The following is a 22,910-nucleotide window of genomic DNA, read 5'->3' as shown; positions in this document are numbered from 1 at the left end:
GAGGTCAGGAGTTTGAGACCAGCCTGGCCAACATGGTGAAACCCCGTCTCTACTAAAAATACAAAAATTAGCCAGGTGTGGTGGCACACGCCTGGAGTCCTAGCTACTCAGGAGGCTGAGGCAGGAGAATCGCTTGAACCCAGGAGGCAGAGGCTGCAGTGAGTTGAGATCACACCACTGCACTCCAACCCGGTGACAGGGAGACTTTGTCTCCAAAAATAAAAATAAAAAATAAATTTTAAAAAAGTAAAAGGAAGCTTCTGGACAGCTGAAAGTTGGCACAGCCCTCAGGTATACATAAAGCCAAGTCAGGAGCTTCCAGTTAAGAGTATTTCAGAGTTCCTTGCCCCACCTAAGGTGTAGGACATTCCCCACTGAGTTGGCCCCCAATCTATCATGGGCCACTCAAAATACCCCACACCACCTGGCCACAGTGATTAAAACAGGGATGGGCCCATGAACTAACTGGGGCAACTGGGGTCCTTCTTCAGGATTTGTCTACCTGGAGCAGCAGTGGAAGTACTCCTTGTGGTTTACAGGCCAGGGTTTCCTGTGGCTCTGCTCCCCAGGTTCAGCCAGCCTGATAATGATACCAGTGTTCAGAAAGCCACAAAGGGCTAGGCACGGTGGCATATGCCTGTAATCCCAGCACTTTGGGAAGCAGAGGAGGGCAGATCACTTGAGCCCAGGAGTTTGAGACCAGCCTGGGCAATATGGTGAAACCTCATCTCTACTAAAAATTCAAAAAATTAGCCGGGCATGGTGGCACATGCCTGTAATCCCAGCTACCTGGGAGGCTGAGGTGGGAGGATTGCTTGAACCCAGAAGGTTGAAGCTACAGTGAGCCTCATGCTACTGGCCTCCAGCCTGGGCAACAGAGTGAGACCGTGTCTCAAAAAAAAAAAAAAAAAGAACAATATAAAGACAATGAAGAGAGAATGGAAGACATACCTGGTGGTAGTATAGCTGCCCCTGGCTTCTCTCCCCTAAAACGTTGGCGACTGTGCCCTATCCATCCTTGATTATGTAAACCCAACTTCTCTATTTTGCTTGAACTAGTTCAAGTTCAGTTTATATTACCTGCCACTGAGAGGATCTTAATAGATCCTATTTTTACAAATGAGAAAGCAGAGTCTGGAGGAAGTGTGATTCACCCAAGGTCACACAAAGCTGGCCTGCCCATCTAGTTCCACTACATCACACCACTGGAAGTTTAGCAGAGGCAGAAATGCCCAGGTCTCTGCTCTTCTTTTGGTCTTTGTGACCTTCAAGAGGATCTGGCACCATCTCTTAAGGATCTCCAACTGTTTTCGATGTTAGAATCCTATGGGCCCTTCCAGACTTGACCCTGGAACATGGAGAGAAGTCAACAGAGTCAAGAAGGGGCAGCAGCTCAACCCTGGGCTTCCTGCTCTGTTTGAAAAAATGAGTATGTTCTTGGTGTCCATCTTTTTCATTTGTCTCTTCCTAGCGCCCAACACTGTAGCTGTCCCAAGCAGGCCCTAAGGACAGGTTTAATGAATTCATCAATCAGGGTCTATGGGAACAGTAGGGTGACAGCACTCAGGCTTTTGAGTAAGCCTGAGTCAAACTCTTACCTGTCCATAAGCAAAAAGTGGGAGAAGAGCCTCAGTTCTTATCTGGAAAATGGGGATAATCCCCAAAGGAAAAAACTGACAAGATGGTGTTAATGCTGATTCAAACTCTAGGACCCAAGACCTTAGTTTTTTGGGGGTTTTATTTATTTTTGCTTGTTTTTTGAGACGGAGTCTTGCTCTGTTGCCCAGGCGGGAGTATAATCACAGCTCACTGCAACCTGCACCACCCGGTTCAAGCAATGCTCATGTCTCGGCCTCTCATGTAGCTGGTATTACAGGCACCCACCACCACGCCCGGATCAGTTTTGTATCTTTAGTAGAGACGGGGCTTCGCCACGTTGGCTAGGCTGATCTCGAACTCCTGACCTCAAGTGACTCTCCTGCCTCCCAAAGTGCTGGGATTACAGGCATGAGCCACCATGACCAGCCTAGAACCCAAGACTTTGTATGGGAGAAAATAAGAATCCATTCATGGATTCCCTAGAGAGATAATGTGCTTTCAGGGAAAAGAAAAAAAAAAAAAACAAGAGACATGGAATCTTTCTCTCTAGCTTCCTTAGCCTAGGAACAGGTGTGACACCTTAGGCAAGTCAGTAACCCTGAGTATCAATTGCCTCCTCTGTAAAACGGGGCCTGTCTTAGAGCACCTTGGGGACTTCCTATCACCTCTATGATCCCCCAGGATATAGAGAGAATGAAATGAATATGGGTCAAGCCATTAACACCCTCTAATGCAAAAGCTTGTGGCTACTTTGCCTCCACCTCATGGATTCCTTGTGCTATGAGCTTGTCATGAAAAACCACCCAAGATAAACTGCTCTTTTTATATGAGTAAAAAATTTTTCACTGCTGCTTCACTGGAATTCATTAAGCTGGAGCAGGGAGGGAAAGGTGATACAGGTTACAGGTTACAGATGGCTGAGGCCAGGGCCAGAGCAGATTTGATAGGGTCCTGGGGGAGTGGCTGAGGCTTCCCTGGGTATCTTAGGACAAGTGCAGCTCTGTCACAATTTTCAGAGAAGCAAGGGAGTAACCAGTTTCTTCTTGTGGAAATATATGCTAAAGGGGTGTTTCATGGACACCCAGAAGAAAAGCAATTCTGCGTTTGTAAAAGTGCCCAGTGCAGTCCACAAGAGAAGGGTTATCAGGAACTCAGAACCATCTTCCAAAGCAGTCTTTTGTTTTTTTTGAGATGGAGTTTCGTTCTGTCTCCCAGGCTGGAATGCAGTGGCACAATCTTGGCTCACTGCAACCTCCACCTCCCGGTTCAAGCAATTCTCCTGCCTCAGCCTCCCAAGTAGCTAGGATTACAGGCGTGCGCCACCACACCTGGCTAATTTTTGTATTTTTAGTAGAGATGGGGTTTCACCATGTTGGCCAGGCTGGTCTCAAACTCCTGACCTCAAGAGATATGCCTGCCTTGGCCTCCCAAAGTGGTGGGATTACATGCGTGAGAGCCACCATGCCCACCCAGCCAAAAGCAGTCATCTTGATGATCCTTCTTAAGGATGAAATGGGAGAGAGGGGTCCTAGAGGGGAGGAGTAAAAGTTGTAGAGTACGGTTCAAAGGATGAATTTGAGAGGTGTTTAGCTTGGGGGGCACTTGCTCTAGACCCTGTGCCTAAAGGGGATCTGGGAGGCGGGGGCTTGGGGGAGTACAGATCAGAGCAGGGAGAAATAAAAGTGAAGAGTTTGGACAGATGTTAGGCTGGTTAACAGGGGAATTCCGGAAGAAGGTTTGGGGAAAATTTAGAAAAGTGAGGGAGGTGTGGGGTGGACAGGGGTTTTAGGAGACTCTGAAAGGTGAGAAGTGAAAGATGGGGTGGGGTGGGGTAGAATGGAGCCAGGTACTCCAGGTGAAAATACAACAATCTGGTCAAAATGAGGAAATGGTGAAGAGTAGATACACCTCTAGGCACTGTGTTTTCACTTTTTGATAATTTGGTTACACCATGAAGTAGTCTTACAAACATATACCTTTAAATGCTTTTGCCCATTTAAAAATAATTCTTCAGGATCAGGCACAGTGGCTGAGGCCTACAATCCCAGCACTTTGGGAGGCCAAGGTGGGCAGATCACTTGAGGTCAAGAGTTCGAGACCAGCCTGGCCAACATGGTGAAACCCCCATCTCTACTAAAAATACAAAAATTAGCCGGGTGTAGTGGTGAGCGCCTGTAATCCCAGCTACTCAGGAGGCTGAGGCAGGAGAATCACTGGAACCCAGGAGGCAGAGGTTGCAGTGGGCCAAGGCTGTGCCACTGCACTCCAGCCTGGGTGACAGAGCTAGACTCTGTCTCAAAACAAAAAAAAAAACTGTTCATATTTTCTTTCTAAAATGCGGAAACAAAATGTTCAATATGTAAGCAATTGAATAAATTTTGGTATGTCATAAAATAAAATACATGTAATTGTGTATGAAACATAGACGGGTGGTATATCAGATGGGAGAAAAAAGGTTACTAAAAAGTGAATTTTTGTGATGTATCATTTTTTAAGTATAAGCATGTTGTAACATATATACATATATGTGAATGGATTCTGCTCAAAATACACCAAAATGTTAACAGTGATTGTCCCTAGCCACTTATGCTGCTGGCCTGTCTTGTCTTCTTTTTATTTCTTTGAGATGGGGTCTCACTCTGTCACCCAGGTTGGAGAATAGTGGCACAATCTCAGCTCACTGCAACCTCCACCTCCCAGGCTCAAGCGATCCTCCCACCTCAGCCTCCTGAGTAACTGGGACCACAGGTGAGCCACCAAGCCCGGCTAATTTTTTGTATTTTTGGTAGAGATGGGGTTTCACCCTGTTGCCCAGGCTGGTCTCAAACTCCTGACCTCAGGTGATCCAACTGCCTCAGCCTTTCAAAGTGAAGTGGTGGGAATACAGGCGTGAGCCACCATGCCTGTCCTCATTTTTCTATAAGTGTACACTACTTTTATAATTAGGTCAAAAAAAAAACAACTGTATAAGGATAAAAAATATTGAAGGACTAGTTTTTCTAATGCATTTTCAGCCTATTTGAAACTGGAGAGTTGTGAATGTTTTTATATTTACAAACTAGTATGAATAATCCAACCTCCCAAACTCTCATTTACATTTTTCTGACTTCTATGCATACCCTAGGTATGAGGTGATGGAAAAAGCTGGTTTAGAGATCAAGATGCTCAAACACAAAAGTCCCCCAAGTCCTGAGAGTTTTTTGTTTTTTTAAAAAAATCCTTAAAACATTTAAAGACACATAAAACTCTTCACCCACTCAGTGGTGCAAAAAATTTACCAGTACTAGAAGGGGAGGAGGCTGGCAACGACTGGAAATATTCCCTTTCGAGTAATAAATAATGGTCATTTTGAACCAAATTGCTTTCCACCTCAAGTCCTCCATGGATGGGAGCCTGGAGGATGCAGTGATGGGGGTTGTGGAATGGAAAGGAGCGTGGGTAATTGGGTTTGTGAGGACTGGGGCCAGGCAGAGGGAACTGGGGGCTTTTCCAGGACCACTGGGGAACACAGAGGCTGAGAAGGGGAGTGTGGGACGGATTCGAGCTGGGGAGGACCTCGGCCTCGCCAGGCTCTAAGGAGAGTCAGAGCTCACCACCTAGGGCGCTGGGACCACACGATGTCATGCCTGGGAGACTGAAGGGCTAGGACCGATTCTGAGAAAATGTGGACTGGAGATGGGGATTCCAGGTTCTCCCGGGAGTCCAGGCGAGGGAGTTCCGGCTTCGGGGAATCCCAAGAGCTAGACTGGGAAGGGGCTGGTGCCCAGGATTATGAGAAATCCAGACTCCCCTGGGGTGTGAAAAAGGGCCGGGGTCCGGCTGAGGGAGCGCGAGTCTGAAAGAGTTCAGGCTCCCTTGCGGGTCCGGGAGTCTAACGAAGGCTCTGGGCACCCAGGCCGCACCTGAAGAACACCAACAACTGCGCGGTCCGCGGCGCGGGTAGGAGATATGCGGATGAACCCCTACGCCGATTACTTAGCGGCGGCCCTATCGAGCGGGTGGTTCGAGCCCGAGGTGGCGCCGGTTCTGTAAATCGTGGAGGATCTCAGGTCCCCTGTGACCGAGGGCGTAGTCAGCTGTGTCATGGCGGCTTCCCTGTTGGAGAAACAGTTGGAAACTGGAGGCCGATTGGGAGCCATGGTCGTTGGGCGCGCGGAGGCCGGTTGGAAGCCATGGTCGTTGGACGCGCGGAGGCCGGTTGCGAGCCATGCTCGTTGGGAGCGCGCAGACCAGGAGTTAGTTCCTGGGCGGAACCTGGAGCCCCGCGCGGCGCGTTGCCTAGGAGACGCATAAGGGGGCGGGGCCGGGGAGGGAGTGTCGCACATGCGCACAGAGTCCGGGCGGCTATGGAAGCAGTGAGATTGTCTCTCGGCTGCAGCCCTGGTGGGACCTGGCCCGTTGCCATAGAGATGGGCAGGGCTGGATGGAGTGGGGTGCGGTGAGCTGAGCTGACCCTGCTTCGCCACGGGAACTGCAGTGACCCCGGCTTGCCGGCAGGGCGGGTAACTGGTTGAGCCAGGGTGGGGCTGCTCAGGGACGTGGAACCGAGGCCAGGATTTCTCTGAAGATCCGGCACAGGCTATTCCTTTCTACGACGAGCCCATTGCTATGGAAACCAAAGCGTTAGGCCAGCGGGGATTGAGGCTGCCGGATCTTGACTGGTCTCTCTCCGGAAGAACCTTGCCTAAGGCTTCCCGAAGCGGCTACTTCCTGAACGAACCCGCCCACCTGTCTGAGGGAGAGAGGTAAGACCCTGGGGGTCTTGACAACAAGCAGGCGAAGAAGCCTATTCCAATGCCAGCTCCACCGGGAAACCTACCCGGCCCACCCCTAGAAGTGGTGCTTCGCTCTCGTTAACTCTTGGACTCTCTTCCACGTTTATAACTTAGTATTTCACGAACGCCCCGCGGTGTTTGTTCATTTTTCCCACACATAATGGACCATAAAGATCGGCTTCCTTGCTTTATGACTCGTTCTGAACAAGTCCTTTTCCTCGCTGTGTCTCACTTTCCTCTTTTGTAAAACGGAAATATTAACTCTAGACGCCGGTCTGATTTGGTTGCTTTGAAGATCGAACCAGATGAGGGAAGCCAAAGACTTCATAGGCTGTAAAGGAAGCTGAACTGCTACCGAGTTGCTATTTTTTTCTCCTCCTCCTTCTCCTTCAAGCTAAATGTTCTTTAGATCTCTTGTGATTTCTTCAGGCGGTCTTTGCGACTCCCTAGGCTCCGACCTGGAAGAAATCTTTTTTACACTTCCCTTTCACAGAGCCCTGCATTTTAACTTCCCTATCAGAAGCAAGAAAAATGGTTATCATTTTTAGAGGGCTTACACTGTGCCAAGTCCTGAGAAAACTCTTTACGTGGATTATCTCGTTTAATTTCACAACATCCTTTTAAGGTAGGTACTGTTAACCTGTTTTCAAGCTCTGTCTGCCTGTAATTGCCTGTTTACTGTCTGTTTCTCCCACTAGTCTTTGAGCTCCCTGAGAAAAGGGGCCATGCCTGTCTTGTACATTTCAGTATCTCCAACACCTAATACAGTGCCTGATAGAGATTTCTTTTTTTTTTTTTTTTTTTTTTTTTTTTTGAGATGGAGTTTCACACTGTCGCCCAGGCTGGAGTGCAGTGGCGTGATCTTGGCTCACTGCAACCTCCGCCTCCCGGGTTCAAGCAGTTCTCCCGTCTCAGCCTCCTGAGTAGCTGGGACTACAGGCCCATGCCACCACGCCTGGCCAATTTTTGTATTTTTAGTAGAGACGGGGTTTCACCATGTTGGTCAGGCTGGTCTTGAACTCCTGACCTCAGGTGATCTGCCCGCCTCGGCCTCCCAAAGTGCTGGGATTATAGGCTTAAGCCACCGTGCCCAGCTCTGATAGATATTTCTTTTTTTTTTTTTTTTTTTTTGAGACGAAGTCTTGCTCTGTCACCCAGGCTGGAGTGCAGTGGCCCGATCTCGGCTCACTGCAAGCTCTGCCTCCCGGGTTCACGCCATTCTCCTGCCTCAGCCTCTCCGAGTAGCTGGGACTACAGGCACCCGCCACCACGCCCGGCTAATTTTTTTGTATTTTTAGTAGAGACAGGGTTTCACTGTGGTCTCGATCTCCTGACCTCGTGATCCGCCCGCCTCGGCCTCCCAAAGTGCTGGGATTACAAGCGTGAGCCACCGCGCCCGGCGATATTTCTTAACTAGCATGAAAATGACTCCTCCCATCACTACCTTCACCCGCATGAGCATTGTCCCTTCTGCAGACTTTTAGTGGCTATAATGAACAGCACATTCCTCTATTCCCATTACCCACTGGGCACTGGTTTGGGGGGACGTCAGTTCACTTCTCTCTGGATTTTCTGATGATGAGGATCCAGAACATTCCTTAGCATTTAGACTTCCATCTGGGTTCAGGAGGCTTTTTCTTTGCCCTTCATATTACCTCTGTAACAAGCCAGCTCTCTCTGTCCTTCCCGGGATGAGCCTGATGCATTTGAGTCTGGGGCATTGGCAGGTAGGATTTGCCTATACAACCTTTGGTCTTTCTCTTTAGTAGCCTCAGAACCACCCCCATCCCCACCCAGCCCCTCCCTGGAATTCTAGACACATGGCCAGAGAATTCATTCTTTCCAGAAAACCTCTCAGAAGGCAGAGTCATAGCTGTTGGGAGTCATTTCTTCATTCAACAAATATTTATCAAGCACCTACTTGTGGGGACACAGCGCTTGGCACTAGTTGGTGATAGAGTGGGAGTGAAGACAGACACTCATATCCCTAAAGGGCTCACAGTCTCCTTTGGAGACAGACAATCAAATAATCAGATCAGAGCAAAACCACCATCTTCAATAAGTGTTAGGAAGGAGAGAACATAGGGCTAAGAAATCCTGGAGCAGAGTTGGTCAAACGTGAGGGAGGGGTGTGATCTAAGGAGATTTCCCTTAAAACAGTTACCTTTCAGTTGATATATTAAGGCTCCTCAGACTTCTGCAGTCCTCTGCTGAACGGACCAGATCAGGATCTGATGGGTTCATAAGGAAAAAGACTGAGAGATCAGCAGGGCAAAGGCCACTGGCTGGAGAGGACAGGCTGTCCCTAAGGAACTGTAAGTGGTTCAGTTCACCTGAGGCCCTTCAGAGCATGGGGAAGCCTAATAAGAGGCTGGAGAGACAGGCAGGAGCCAGGTCCCAAATGGCCTTGACAGCCAAACTAAGTGGCTCCATCTTATCCACACAGTGGATAGCCACTGAAATATATTAAGCAGGGAAACAAAACTTTGGCTCCTCATTTCTCGTGCCTGGTGAAGACTGCCATTTGGCCTTGAAAGGTGTGATCTAAATCCAAATGCCCTTATTTCAGTGGGACGTATAAAGATGTCCTGGTTTTTGCAGCTTTGTTTAAGACTGAGAAAATGAGGGTCCGAGAGGCTAACGAATGCTCTGGGTACCCGGGCCGCACCTGAGGAGCACCGACGACTGCACGGTCTGCAGCGCGGGAAGCAGATCTGCGGCTGAACGCCTACCCCGATTACTTAGCGGCGGCTGAGCCTATCGAGCGGGTGAAGGCAGGGGGTTTGCCTCTCCCTGGGGTGCATTTCACAGCTCTGCTGCAGGCAGCATGATGCAGGTGTGGCAGGTCTTCCTAAGGCCCTGCTGTCTCTGTGTTTGCCCCTGGAGTTGCTGTGGTGCCCATTATGCTGGCCTCCAGGAAGCTTTCAGCCACTCCCTTTCCCAGGCCCTCTTCAGAGGCAAGGTGCAGGAGCATGTCTAACAATTTAGGACTTTGTATTTGACATCAGCTTCGCATGGGCGTATCCTATCTCTTTAAAGAGATGGTTCTTAGGGGGGGAAATGGGGACCCTCCCTACTCTTATACCAACCTCCTCAGTGACTGCCAGCACAGTGGGCTCTGGTTCCATGCCACTGGCTCAGGGCCTTATGATTTGGGCATAAAGTCAGAAGACTGAGGAGGAAGACTGTACAAGTGGTTACCACTCAGAGGGGCTGGAAGGAAGGAGAGAATTTGGAAAAGCAGCAAGAAAAGGGCTCTGTGAGCTTAAATGGAGAATCAGGCCAAGGCGCAGCTGAGGGACACAAGTCATCTGCCCAACTAGAGCTGTGGGGCCTCTCAAGGGAGGCCTCAAGTGCCAGACTTGGGGACTTGCCCTTTGTCCTATAGGGCAGTGCACATTAGACCACCTGAGAAGCATGCTGAAAATGCAGATTTCATACTCTTCACCCCAAGAGTCTGACTGTGGGTTTGGAGAGGGACCTGGGTAACTGTACTTTAAATGAGTTTGCTGGGTAATTCTGCTGTGATGGTCAGAGGACTGCCTTGGGGAATGCTATAGACCTACCCATCCATTTCCCAGGGATCCCCTGGAGTTGGCCCTCTGGGCACCTGCTCTCTAAACATCCTCTCCCTCCCCGCAGTTTTCCATGGACACAGCCTAGCAGAAAGACACAGCCTTCATGCTTCGCTGACTGCTGACCGCTGACCCGCCGCCTTGATGACAGCACCCTCGTGTGCCTTCCCAGTTCAGTTCCGGCAGCCCTCAGTCAGCGGCCTCTCACAGATAACCAAAAGCCTGTATATCAGCAATGGTGTGGCCGCCAACAACAAGCTCATGCTGTCTAGCAACCAGATCACCATGGTCATCAATGTCTCAGTGGAGGTAGTGAACACCTTGTATGAGGATATCCAGTACCTGCAGGTACCTGTGGCTGACGCCCCTAACTCACGTCTCTGTGACTTCTTTGACTCTATTGCTGACCACATCCACAGCGTGGAGATGAAGCAGGGCCGTACTTTGCTGCACTGCGCTGCTGGTGTGAGCCGCTCAGCTGCCCTGTGCCTTGCCTACCTCATGAAGTACCACGCCATGTCCCTGCTGGACGCCCACACGTGGACCAAGTCATGCCGGCCCATCATCCGACCCAACAGCGGCTTTTGGGAGCAGCTCATCCACTATGAGTTCCAGTTGTTTGGCAAGAACACTGTGCACATGGTCAGTTCCCCAATGGGAATGATCCCTGACATCTATGAGAAGGAAGTCCGTTTGATGATTCCACTGTGAGCCATCCCACCAGCCCCTGCATTGGAGTCAGAGGTACAGATCTATTGTTGATCCTACATCAAGATCCAAACTTGAACATTCTACTTTTGTTGATACAGAAAAAAACAGATGATGCCTTTTATAAGCACAAGAAAAAAGAGTTGCTGTAGCTTTTAACTTTATAATCCATTTTTTTTTTAAGATTAAACTCACTAATTGTGAGATGGTGAAGATAAATTTTCTGCCCTGTGAGTGACAGGCCTCTGCTGGCCAGGGGATAGGTTGAGGCAGATGGTGCCCAGAAGAAAGAGGCCAGCACCCATTGCACATGGCAGGCCTGGAATCCTGCAGCCCTCCCCAAAACCGATTGAATCTGCTACAATTCCACCTCGTTCTTTCACACCCAGGGCCAGAGCCTTAAGCATCATGGTATCTCTTGCACTTCTCACAGTAAATGCCAATCTACTAGATAAATGGCCTTCAGGCAGTGCTCCAGGAATCCTGGGGGGTCCCAGGCCACCTCTGCTTCCACCTTCACTACAAGTGGCCCAATTCTGGTTTTCTAGATTGTAGTTATGCATAAGGTAGTTTTTAAAGAAAGCATTCCACTGTGTAAATTTTTTTTTGTCTTTTTTTGAGACCGTCCTGCTCTGTCACCCATGCTAGAGTGCAGTAGTATGATCATGGCTCACTGTAGCCACAACCTCTCAGGCTCAAGTGATCCTCTTACCTTAGCCTCCTGGGTGGCTGGGACTACAGATGTGTGCCACCATGCCCGCCTCATTTTTTTTCTTTTTTTTATAGAGATGAGGTTTTACTATGTCGCCCAGACTGGTCTCAAACTCCTGGCCTCAAGCAATCCTCATGACTCAGCCTCCCAAAGTGTTGGTGAGCCACTGCACCCCGATACCACTGTATAAAAAATTTAAAAAAAATTGTGAGTGCTATTGTACATGGCAAAGTTTCAAAGAGCTCTTGGCCATCCCTCACCAAACTTTGACAAAAGATGGTGTTGGTCCCCTTCTCCAGGGCACATGAGAAAAACAGGCCTGACATCAGGCCTCAGGGGTTCCTCTCACAGGCCTTGGCTTGGAAGGCTGGAGCTTCGGACCAAGGCCCAGCCCTGTCACCTCCTCTTCACGTGACCTGGACCCCTGGGAGCATCAGTGTCCTCATCTGTCCAATGACAGCCCTTTTCTCACAGAGTTGTCATGAAGATTCAACAATTTCTTGGCATAGCGCCTGGCATGTGGTGTGTGCTTAGCGCAAATGGCAGCTCTCATCATGAATGATAGACTCTTTCACCCTGCCGGTCCCAGGTCGGCACACACATCCTCATAATGGCATTTCTCCTTTCCGTGCACAGCCCTTTATTGTTATAAAGTACTCTTCCAGAAAGTTATCCTGTGTGTAAAAAAAAAAAAAAAAAAAGCCAGGCGCGGTGGCTCACGCTTGTAATCCCAGCACTTTGGGAGGCCGAGGCGGGCGGATCACGAGGTCAGGAGATCAAGACCACGGTGAAACCCCGTCTCTACTAAAAATACAAAAAAAAATAGCCGGGCGTGGTGGCGGGCGCCTGTAGTCCCAGCTACTAGGAGAGGCTGAGGCAGGAGACTGGCGTGAACCCGGGAGGCGGAGCTTGCAGGGAGCTGAGATCGCGCCACTGCACTCCAGCCTGGGCGACAGAGTGAGACTCCGTCTCAAAAAAAAAAAAAAAAGTGGTTTAAGTCCTTTCAGACCCTACCTCAGAGGAGGTCTAGACTTAGAGCCTTTTGAGAGCTTCCATCTTGTTTAATCTAGGTGCAATATAGGGGTCCTGAAGCAAGGAGCACAATTCCAGCTTCCCCCAGTCACTTCTAAACAGTGATTGCAGCTTTGTTTAGAATCACTATGAAAACCTGCACCCCGGCTGACTACTGGGATCCATAAGGGGGCAGTGTCAAAGGGCCTAACAAGTGGACTCCATCAGTAGGCCCTGGAATTCAGGATTGTTCACATCCCCTTGGTGCCAAGGACCTGGCTCAAGACCAGCTCTTCTGATCCAGAGGTTTTCAGCAAACAGCATTTGAAACAAAAGCACAGCTGCTCTGTTTGACACCGAACTGTGGCTCCTGATTCCAGTGGAAGCCAAATGCTTTTTCTTTTACAGCTGGATGCCTGTAATCCCAATTACTTGGGAGGCTGAGGCAGGAGAATCGCTTGAACCCGGGAGGCGGAGGTTGCAGTGAGCCGAGACTGCGCCATTGCACTCCAGCCAGGGCAACAAGAGTGAGACTCCATCTCAAAAAAAAAAAAAGAAAGAAAAAAAATAAATAAAAAGAAATGCTTGGGACCAGAAATATTTTGGATTATTTTCAGGTTAATATTTGCTTTACCTGAAGCAAATATTAGTTGAGCATCCCAACTCCAAAATCCAAAATGCTTAAATGAATATTTCCTTTGAGAGTCATTTCAGTTCTCAAAAAGTTTTAGATTTTAAGCATTTCAGATTTTTGGATTTGAGATCCATGAATGGTTCTCAAACTTTTTTTCACTTGATGGGGGGCTGTTGTAGATTTTTTTTCCAATTGCTCGTTGTTAGTATATAGAAATAGAATTGAGGCCGGGCGTGGCAGCTCATGCCTGTAATCCCAGCACTTTGGGAGGCCGAGGTGGCCAGATCACTTGAGGTCAAGTGTTCCAGACCAGCCTGGCCAACATGGCAAAAGCCTCATTCTCTGCTAAAAATACAAAAGTTAGTGGGGCGTGGTGGCAAGCGCCTGTAATCCCAGCTACTGAGATTAGAGGCTGAGACAGGAGAATTACTTGAACCCGGGAGGCAGAGGTTGCAGTGAGCCAAGATCACGACACTGCACTCCAGCCTGGGCAACAGAGCAAGACTCCATCTCAAAAAAAAAAAAAAATTGTTCTGTGCCTTCTGGTGACCATGGTTTTTTCTCAGAAATCCAGAGGCATTCTAACTGTTGTTTCCCAACAGGTAATGCTTTATTTTTCCCCAGCTGCTTTTTAAGATTTTCTCCTTCTCTTTGTTTCTCATCAGTTTGATTATGATGTATATGGTCATAGATTTCTTTGGGTTATCCTTATCGGAGTCCACAGAGCCTCTTGATTGTCTTTCAGAAATCTGGGAAGTTCTCAGCTATGATTTCTTCAAATATTGTTTTCTGCAACATACTGTCCTGTACTACTGTGTCACTGAGAACGTGAACATTAGACCTTTTGACATTGTCCGTGGATTCCTGAGACTGTTCATTTATAAAAAATTTTCTCTTGGCCGGGTGCGATGGCTCACGCTTGTAATCCCAGCACTTTGGGAGGCCGAGGCGGGCGGATCACGAGGTCAGGAGATCGAGACCACGGTGAAACCCCGTCTCTACTAAAAATACAAAAAATTAGCCGGGCGTGGTGGCGGGCGTCTGTAGTCCCAGCTACTAGGAGAGGCTGAGGCAGGAGAATGGCGTGAACCCGGGAGGCGGAGCTTGCAGTGAGCCGAGATCGCGCCACCGCACTCCAGCCTGGGTGACAGAGCGAGACTCCGTCTCAAAAAAAAAAAAAAAAATTTCTCTAGCTGGGTGTGGTGGCTAGTCCCAGCTATTTGTTGGGGCTGAAGTGAGAGGATCACTTGAGCCCAGGAGGTCAAGGCTGCAGTGAGCCAAGATTGCGCCACTGCACTCCAGCCTGGGTGACAAAGTGAGACCCTGTTTCCAAAAAAAAAAAAAAAAAATTTTTTTTTCTCTCTGCTGCTCATTTTGGATAATGTATTAGTTTACTCTTGGTGCTGTAACAAATTACCACAAACTTAGTAGCTTAAAACAACATCCATATATTTTCTCACAATTTCTGTAGGTCAGAAGCTTGATTGGACTTGACTAGGTCCTCTGCTTAGAGTCTCACAAGGTCAAAATCACGTTTCATAAGGCCAAAACCAAATGTGTTTTTCCCTGGAGGCTCTGAGGAAGAATCTGCTTCCACGTTCATTTGGGTTCTTGGCTGAATTTAGTTCATTGCAGGGTAGAGGACCCTGTTTTCTTAGTTGTTAGCTGGGGGCCAGCCTTTTCTCCGTAGAAGCTGCCCACATTCTGGTGCTTTTTATGTGTCCTTCTCCAGAAATAGGTTGAATTATTCTCACACTTTAAATACCTCTAACTTATCCTTCTGTTAGATCTAAGTCCAGCCAGAGAGAATCACTCTGCTTTAAAAGACTCGTGACTAGAATGAGCCCAGCTAATCATCCAGAATAATCCCAATTTTAAAATCAGTTGTCTCCTTTGTCATATAAAGTAACATTCACATTTTCCAGGGAATAGGTCAGAAACATCATTTCCAAATCTCGATTCTTTATATTTTCTTAGTTCTAAAATTCTTATTTAGCTTGTAATCCCTGCACTTTGGGAGGCTGGGGTGGGTGGATCACCTGAGGTCAGGAGTTTGAGACCAGCCTGGCCAACATGGTGAAACCGTGTCTATTCTACTAAAAATACAAAGTTAGCCAGGCATGGTGGCACATGCCTATAGTCCCAGCTACTTGGGAGGCCGAGACAGGAGAATCGCTTGAGCCCAGGAGGCGGAGGTTGTGCTCCTGTACTCCAGCCTGGATGACAAGAGCAAAACTCCATCTCAAAAAATAAATAAAAATTAAAATAAAAAACTTCTTATTTAAAATAAGAATAATAAATAAAATTCCTATTAGATTGTTTTCTTTGTTCTCTATTTCTCTGTTAAAACTCTCCAGCTTTCATTTTTAAAGTATTTCTGGGCTGGACGTGGTTGCCCATGCCTGTAATCTCAGCATTTTGGGAGGCCGAGGCAGGTGGATCACCTGAGGTCAGGAGTTCGAGACCAGCCTGGCCAACATGTTGAAACCTCATCTCTAAAAATACAAAAAATTAGCTGGATGTGGTGGCGGGCGCTTTTAATCACAGCTATTCCAGGAGGCTGAGGCAGGAGAATCGCTTGAACCCAGGAGGCGGAGGTTGCAGTGAGCCAAGATCACGCTATTAAACTTAAGCCTGAGCAGCAAGAATGAAATCCCATCGCCAAAAAAAAAAAAAAAAAAGGTCTTTTTCTGATAATTCCAACATCTGGGTCATCTCAGGGTCCAGACTTTCCTCGTTCTGTGTGTGTAATTTTGATTGTATCCCAAGCATTTTGAATAGGTCGTTTAAATCCCACGGAAAATGTCGGGTTTTTGTTTTAGGAGGCAGTTAACCCTCGTAGGTTCAGTTCTGATCTGTCTCCTGTGGGCTGTTGTAGTTCCAATATCAGTTCTGTTTCAAAGCCTTTGCCATGTAAATCAGAACAGTCCTAAGCTTATGCCACCCAGTGACCAGTCTGAAACCTGGGTGTTCTGCCTAATAGTTCAGTTCTCATTCACTGGAATACTGTTTAGGGTTGGATCCATGCATGTGAGCCTGCAAATTCACGTGCAACTTTATGGGATCTATTTCACAAGCTCTCTCCTGTCCACATTCTCCCCCACACTCTCCAGCTTTCAAGACCCCTCATTTTCCTGGCCCTTTAGCTAGAAATTGGGACCTTAGTCTCCCTGCTCTGTTACATACCTTCCATGGCGGGGTGTACTCTTGGGCCAGGTGACAGGATGAAGAGAGAAAAAAGGCAACGGAGATTCCCCTCTTCTGCTTTTCAGGATCGCAGATGCTTCGGGCAGATGAAAGGATTCCGCTCTGTCAGAGTTTTAGGTGCTTTTCTGGCCGCCACTGCTACTGCTGCTACCAAAAAGAAAAAAAATTATTTTTTCTAGAGACAGAGTCTCACTGTGTTGCCCAGGCTGGTCTCGAACTCCTGGCCTCAAGTGATCCTCCTGCCCTCGGCCTCCCAAAGTTCTGGGATTACAGGCATGAGCAACCACACTCAGCCTTGTTAATATTTCTTTTTCAGAGTCCTCAGGTGCATTCTTTCCAGGGCTTTTAGTTGCAGCCAGTGGGAGAGACAGACTTTGCTTACTCCATCTTACTTAGAACTGGAACCCCGAGAGACTGTTTTTCTTTTTAACTAAAAAAAAATTTTTTTTGAGATGGTCTCATTCTGTTGCCCAGGCTAGATACTGTGGTGTGATCACTGCCCACTGCAGCCTCAAACTCCCAGCCTCCAGTGATCCTCTTACCTCAGCCTCCTGAGTAACTGGAACTTAGAGGCACTCACCACCATACCCAGCTAATTATTATTATTTTGAAATGGAGTCCTGCACTGTTGCCCAGGCTGGAGTGCAGTGGTTGGTGCGATCTTGGCTCACTGCAAGCTCCACCTCCTGGATTCACGCCATTCTCCTGCCTCAACTTCCCAAGTAGCTGGGACTACGGGTGCCCGCCACCACACCCAGCTAATTTTTTGTACTTTTAGTAGAGACGGGGTTTCACCGTGTTAGCCAGGATGGCCTCAATCTGACCTCGTGATCTGCCCGCCTTGGCCTCCCAAAGTGCTGGGATTACAGGCGTGAGCCACCGCGCCCGGCCTATTTTTTAAATCTTTTAAAAATTTTTTTAGAGACAGGGTCTCACCATGTTGCCCAGGCTGGTCTCAAATTCCTGGGCTCAAGTGATCTTCCTGTCTTGGCTTCCCAAAGTGCTGAGATTATAGGTGCGGCTCACTACACCCGGCCAGAATTTTTTTATTTTTATTTTTTACACAAGTCTCGCTGTGTCACCCAGGCTAAAGGGCAATGGTGTGATCTCGGCTCACTGCAACCTCCGCCTCCTGGGTTCAAGCAATTCTCCTGCCTTAGCCTCCCAAGTATCTGGGATTATAGGTGCCCGCCACCATGCCCGGCTAATTTTTTTTTTTTTTTGTATTTTTAGTAGAGACAGGGTTTCACTGTGTTGGCCAGGCTGGTCTCAAACTCCTGACCTCAGGTGATCCACCTGCCTCGGCCTCCCAAAGTGCTGGGATTACAGGTGTGAGCCACTGCACCCAGCCCAGAAATTTATCTTACATGCTCATTTATAGAAAAAGGAAAACAAATATGGTCCAGCCACAATATCCCCATCCTCGTAACCAAGTCAACATCTTAGTATTGTGATCTAGTTCCTTCCTCCTGAGCATTTTTTTCATAGTTGAGTAAACATAATTTTCATTCCTTTTTAAGCTTTAATTACTTCATATTTTTATACAAAATAGAGATCGGGTTTCACTATGTTGATCAGGCTGGTCTTGAACTCCTGGGCTCAAGTGATCCTTCCTCCTCAGCCTCTGAAAGTGCTGCGATTACAGGCATGAGCCACTGGGCCCAGCCATTCCTCCTTTTTAACTCTCTTTTTAAATATTCAGAATTGGACATGATGAGACCAGGAGTTCATATCCTAAGTGGGAGAGGTTAAGGTTGAGGGCTTTTGAGAGGGTCCACGTCCTTCTCCCAAACAGTTTACGCTGTTCTTTTGGACTCAGAATAGAGCAGCCTTTTACTCAGACAACCTCGGAAGAAGGTCATGTTGAGGTTTGAATGCAGTCCTATAGTAGGGGAGAAAGAAATGGTCCCATAGCCTAACAGCCTGGCTTAGAACAGGGATTCTAGGCCTCTGTTTGATTACATGAACCTTTAACTTTCTCACTCCAAAAGTGAGGAATCACTTTCTTTCCAAAGTCAATTAAATTTGGTTTGAGAAGTTTCTGTGAAGTTTATAATGCCCTATCAGATAAACAGGGACATGCTGTTGGCCCTGAGGATTTCTCAGAATGACCTCTATTGAGATGGTGATATAATTACAAATCCCAGGGGCAGGTAGCTCTTGACCTTGAAGCACACAGCCCTGCTTTCCTGGGATGTTAAATCCAAATGCCCTTAGAGGCCAAGTGCAGTGGCTCATGCCTGTAACCCCAGCCCTTTGGGTGGCTGAGGCAGGAGGATCACTTGAGCCTGGAAATTTGCGATCAGCCTGGGCAACATGGTGAGACTCCTTCTCTACAAAAAGTTAAAAAAAAAAAAAGCCCAGCATGGTGGTGCACACCTGTAGTCCCAGCTACTTGGGAGGCTGAGGTGGGAGGATCACTTGAGCCCAAGGAGGTTGAGGCTGCAGTCAACTATGATGGCACCACTGCACTGCGTCCTCGGCAACAGAGTGAGACCCTTTTGCGCAGGATGCAGTGCAGTGGTGCCTCAATAAATGAATGAAAATAAGAAAAAGTCCTAAGAATCCATTACTTTCCACCTCTGGATCGCGCCCAATATCACCTAAGAAGGAGCTTGGGAGGAATGTTGAGAGGTGTGGATTCTCATCCTGACTCTTCCACCTCTTGGCTTTGACTTCAGGCAGACCCTGGAATTTTTCTGAAATTTTCCTTACTCTGTTAAATGGGAATCACAATGCCATCTGTGCATAAGAAGGCACCCCACAGACATCTATTTACAGAAAGCAGAATTGACTATGGGCTCCCAACTGTGACACTGAAATCCATCATCATGTTTATGCTGAAACCAGATTTCCTTCAGGCTCCTTCTAGCTAGTTCCTGGGTATGGAAGGGATACTAAGGCAGGTCCATTTCTGGGAGACATGCTAGATGTGCCCTTGGCAAAATATTTGTAATTACTTTTCCGGAAGAAAAAAAAAAAGGATATTTTGTTGACTGAGCTGGGCAATGCCAGGCTAGTGGCTTCTTTTTTTCTTTTCTTTTTTTTTTTTTTTTTTTTTTGAGACGGAGTCTCCCTCTGTCGCCCAGGCTGGAGTGCAGTGGCGCAATCTCAGCTCACTGCAAACTCCGCCTTCCGGGTTCACGCCATTCTCCTGCCTCAGCCTCTCCGAGTAGCTGGGACTACAGGCACCCGCCACCACGCCCGGCTAATTTTTTGTATTTTTAGAAGAGACAGGGTTTCACCGTGGTCTCAATCTCCTGACCTCGTGATCCGTTCTTTTTCTTTTCTTTTTTTTTTTTTTTTAGATAGTATCGCACTCTGTTACCCAGACTGGAGTGCAGTGGTGTAATCACAGCCCACTACAGACTCCCTAGTAGCTGGGACTACAGGCGTGCGCCACTATAGTTGGCTTTTTTTTTTTTTTTTTTCCATAGAGACAGGGTTTTGCTATGTTGTCCAGATGGGTCTGGAACTCCTGGGCTCAAGCCATCCACCTTCCTCAGCCTCCCAAAGTGCTAGGATTACAGGTGTGAGCCACCATACCTGGCTGCTGGCTTCTTGTGGCAAACTGTCCCTACAACCCTGGGCCAGACCCTGCACAGCCCCTGTAACTTCACACCGTGGCTCTGTTCTTCATAGCAGAGTAGGGAGCAGAGAATAGCAGAACCCCAGGAATTAGGAGAGTGAAGTCCTAATCCTGCTGCTCCCTCTGCACAAGGTCGTCTTGGTTCTTTCTATTCTTTGGGCTTCAGTTTCCTCATATGGACAAGGAGGATTGAACTAGATCTGTGGTTTTCAAACAGGGTTCCAGGGAAATCTGGCAGAGGTACCTCAGGGGTGAGGGGGCCCCATGCCCTTCCCTGTTTCATCTAAAAATGGGGAACTCCTTTCTCAGGCGGCTGCCGAAGATGGCGGAGGGGCAGGTCCTGGTACTCAGTGGTCGAAGCTATCTTCTGGGCTTCCTGAGGGCCATGGCGGCTAAGCAGGCCGGAAGGTGGTGGTCGTACACAGCAGGGGCATCAGTATTTCTGGCAATGTCTACAGAAACAAGTTGAAGTACCTAGCCTTCCTCCACAAGCGGATGAACAGCAACCCTTCCCGAGGCACCTACCACTTCTGAGCCCCCACCACTTCCGGGTCCCCAGCGGCATCTTCTGGCGGACCCCGCGGCATGCTGCCCCGCGAGACCAAGGAGGCCAGGCCGCCCGCAACCGCCTCAAGGTGGTTAACGGCATCCCACCGTCCTATGACGAACAAGCGGGTGGTGGTTCCTGCTGCCCTCCAGGTCGTGCGTCTGAAGTCTACAAGAAAGTTTGCCTACCTGGGGCACCTGGCTCACAAAGTTGGCTGGAAGTACCAGACAGTGACAGCCACCCTGGAGGAGAAGAGGAAGAAGGCCAAGATCCACTACGGGAATAAGAAACAGCTCATGAGATGGCTGGGCGCGGTGGTTCACGCCTGTAATCCTAGCACTTTGGGCGGTGGAGGCGGGCGGATCACGAGGTCAGGAGATCAAGACCATCCTGGCTAACATGGTGAAACCCCGTCTCTGCTAAAAAAATAAAAATAGCCAGGCGTGGTGGCGGGCGCCTGTAGTCCCAGCTACTTGGGAGGCTGAGGCAGGAGAATGGCGTGAACCCATGGGGCGGAGCTTGCAGTGAGCCGAGATCGCGCCACTGCACTCCAGCCTGGGCGACAGAGCGTGACTCCGTCTCAAAACAAAAAAACAAAAAAACAAAAAAAAACAGCTAATGAGGCTACAGAAACAGACCGAAAAGAACGTGGAGAAGGAAACTGACAAATACTCGGGTGTCCTCAAGACCCATGGACTCCTGCTCTGAGCCCAGTAAAGAGTGTTTACTCCTCAATAAATAAATAAATATGTAAATAAATAAAAACAGGGAACTGTGCTTTGGCTTGATTGATTTTGGGCTCCAGCGTAACAAGGGTTCTCCTCCAAAGAAAGTCTAAACATACAAACAGAAATTCCCAGCCTAGGCAGCAGGTGCAGCTGGGATGCTGGCAGTGCATAGAGAAGGGAGGCGGCCAGGCGTGGTGGCTCAGAGCTGTATCCCAAGCACTTTGGGAGGCCGAGGTGGGTGAGTCACTTGAGGTCAGGAGTTCGAGACCAGCCTGGCCAACATGGTGAAACCCAGTCTCTACTAAAATACAAAAAAATTAGCCGGTCATGGTGGTGTGCGCCTGTAGTTCCACCTACTCAGGAGGCTGAGGCAGGAGAATCACTTGAACCCAGGAGGTGGAGGTTGCAGTGAGCCGAGATCACGCCACTGCACTCCAGCCTGGGCGACAGAGCAAGACTCTGTCTCAAAAAAAAAAAAAAAAAAAAAAAAAAGAGAAGGAGGAAGGGGGCACGTGAGGGTTGTGGCAGTTGGGATAGGGCAGCAGGAGACCTAGACACTGAAAAACTTCAGCAGGCATAGAGAACAGGGTGGCCGCCAATAGCCGAAGGGTTCAGGGCAGTGGGGTAGGCTTGGAAACATCAGAACATCCATGACTTCAAATACCAGGCCAGGGAGCCCAGGCCTTGTCCTGCCAGTGGTGGGGAGCACGGAAGGCAGCCACCAGCCCTCACTGAGCAAATATTTACTAAGTGCATGCTGTGGGCCAGGACTGTGCAATACTTGGTTAGGGAGGATGCAGAGGTGTGGCTGACAAGACCCCACCAGGAACAGAATGCTCCCAGGCTAACTCCTCATAGGGCTCCAGGCTATGTCCTCAAGTCCTCAATCACTCATTCAATAGATATTCACTGATATGGTAGCTAGCCTCAGAGATGTCCTCAGTAATCCCATCTTCCTGGTAATCCTGCCTTTGTGTAGTCAATGTGGGAAGGGCTCACACTAAATAGACTTGTAACCAATAAGATACTGGAGAAATGACAGAGTGTGACCTTTGAGATTAGATTTAAAAGGACTTTGTGATTTCTTGCTCTCTTGAATCACTCACTCTGGTGGACACCAGAGCCCTATGGAGAAGCCCACATGGCAAGGAACTGAGGCCTCCTGCCAACAGCCACGTGAATGCCCCATTTTGAATGTAAATCTGAAGCCGCCTTTGCAAAATTGTGACTGATACAGTGAAAGAGATCTAAGTTAATTGACTCCATCTTGCTTCTAATCTCCAAGTTGTCTTTGTTCATTCCTGGGCATAGGCTGAACTAACATTCGGAGAAACTTAGTTTATAGTTTATAGATTATAAACTATATGAAGATGATAACGGCCCTTTCCCAAAGCAGACCTCTTTGTTGCCTAGGGACTAGATTGCCTATATAGGACTAACATTAGCCACAAGATTAGAAATTATGGTTTAGGAGTCATGCAGCTGGAGGCTGCAAGATTCTGACCTTCCCTAAACTGCTCCTAAGATCAGTGCTTGTGATATTTTGCAGACCCTGCCCTTGATGGATCAGCTGGCACCACCCAGATCGATAAACTGGCTCCTCTGATCTTGTGGTCCCCACCCAGGAACTGACTGGGCACTAGAAGACAGCTTCAACATCCTGTGATTTCATCCCTGACCAATCAGCACTCGTGTCTCACTGGGTTCCCCCAACCCACCAAGTTGTCCTTAAAAACTCCCTGAATGGTCGGGGAGACTGATTTCAGTAATAATAAAACTCTGGTCCCCTGCACAGCAGGCTCTGCGTGAATTACTCTTTCTCTAC

At 48.4% G+C, this 22,910-nt stretch overlaps 2 protein-coding genes and 1 pseudogene across 6 annotated transcripts in view; 2 read left to right on the top strand and 1 right to left on the bottom strand.

Moving 5' to 3' along the window:
- The first annotated feature begins 4,967 nt into the window (after positions 1-4,967).
- DUSP18 (dual specificity phosphatase 18) lies at positions 4,968-22,877 on the top strand. Of its 3 annotated transcripts, none has more exons than XM_030816107.1 (3): positions 4,968-6,344; positions 10,017-10,693; positions 22,635-22,877. In XM_030816107.1, exon 2 carries the CDS (start codon positions 10,094-10,096, stop codon positions 10,658-10,660), a length of 567 nt encoding a protein of 188 aa, XP_030671967.1. In that variant the 5' UTR covers positions 4,968-6,344; positions 10,017-10,093; the 3' UTR covers positions 10,661-10,693; positions 22,635-22,877. The 3 variants fall into 3 exon arrangements, with proteins under 3 accessions (XP_030671967.1, XP_030671966.1, XP_030671965.1); XM_030816106.1 differs by having other exon boundaries at positions 4,968-6,999; positions 22,635-22,794; XM_030816105.1 differs by lacking the exon at positions 22,635-22,877 and having other exon boundaries at positions 4,968-6,999; positions 10,017-10,870.
- SLC35E4 (solute carrier family 35 member E4) overlaps positions 8,256-22,910 on the bottom strand; it is a 31,206-nt gene continuing 16,551 nt past the window's right edge. Inside the window, exons 4-5 of one of the 3 annotated variants that reach the window (XR_004031003.1) lie at positions 16,201-16,365; positions 8,256-8,605 (exon numbers count right to left, since the gene is read on the bottom strand). The gene's annotated coding sequence lies outside the window, so the exon portion shown is untranslated. Of the gene's footprint in view, positions 8,606-15,573; positions 16,369-22,910 lie in introns of those variants that run through there. The other 2 variants (XR_004031004.1, XR_004031002.1) reach the window with 2 other exon arrangements.
- Positions 19,655-21,234, top strand: LOC100581214 (annotated as a pseudogene).

This window comes from Nomascus leucogenys, chromosome 7b, assembly GCF_006542625.1.
Source record: "Nomascus leucogenys isolate Asia chromosome 7b, Asia_NLE_v1, whole genome shotgun sequence".
Classification (NCBI taxonomy): Eukaryota; Metazoa; Chordata; class Mammalia; order Primates; family Hylobatidae; genus Nomascus; species Nomascus leucogenys.
Note: the sequence above shows the minus strand (reverse complement) of the source record. Positions and strands in the feature narration are given on the sequence as shown.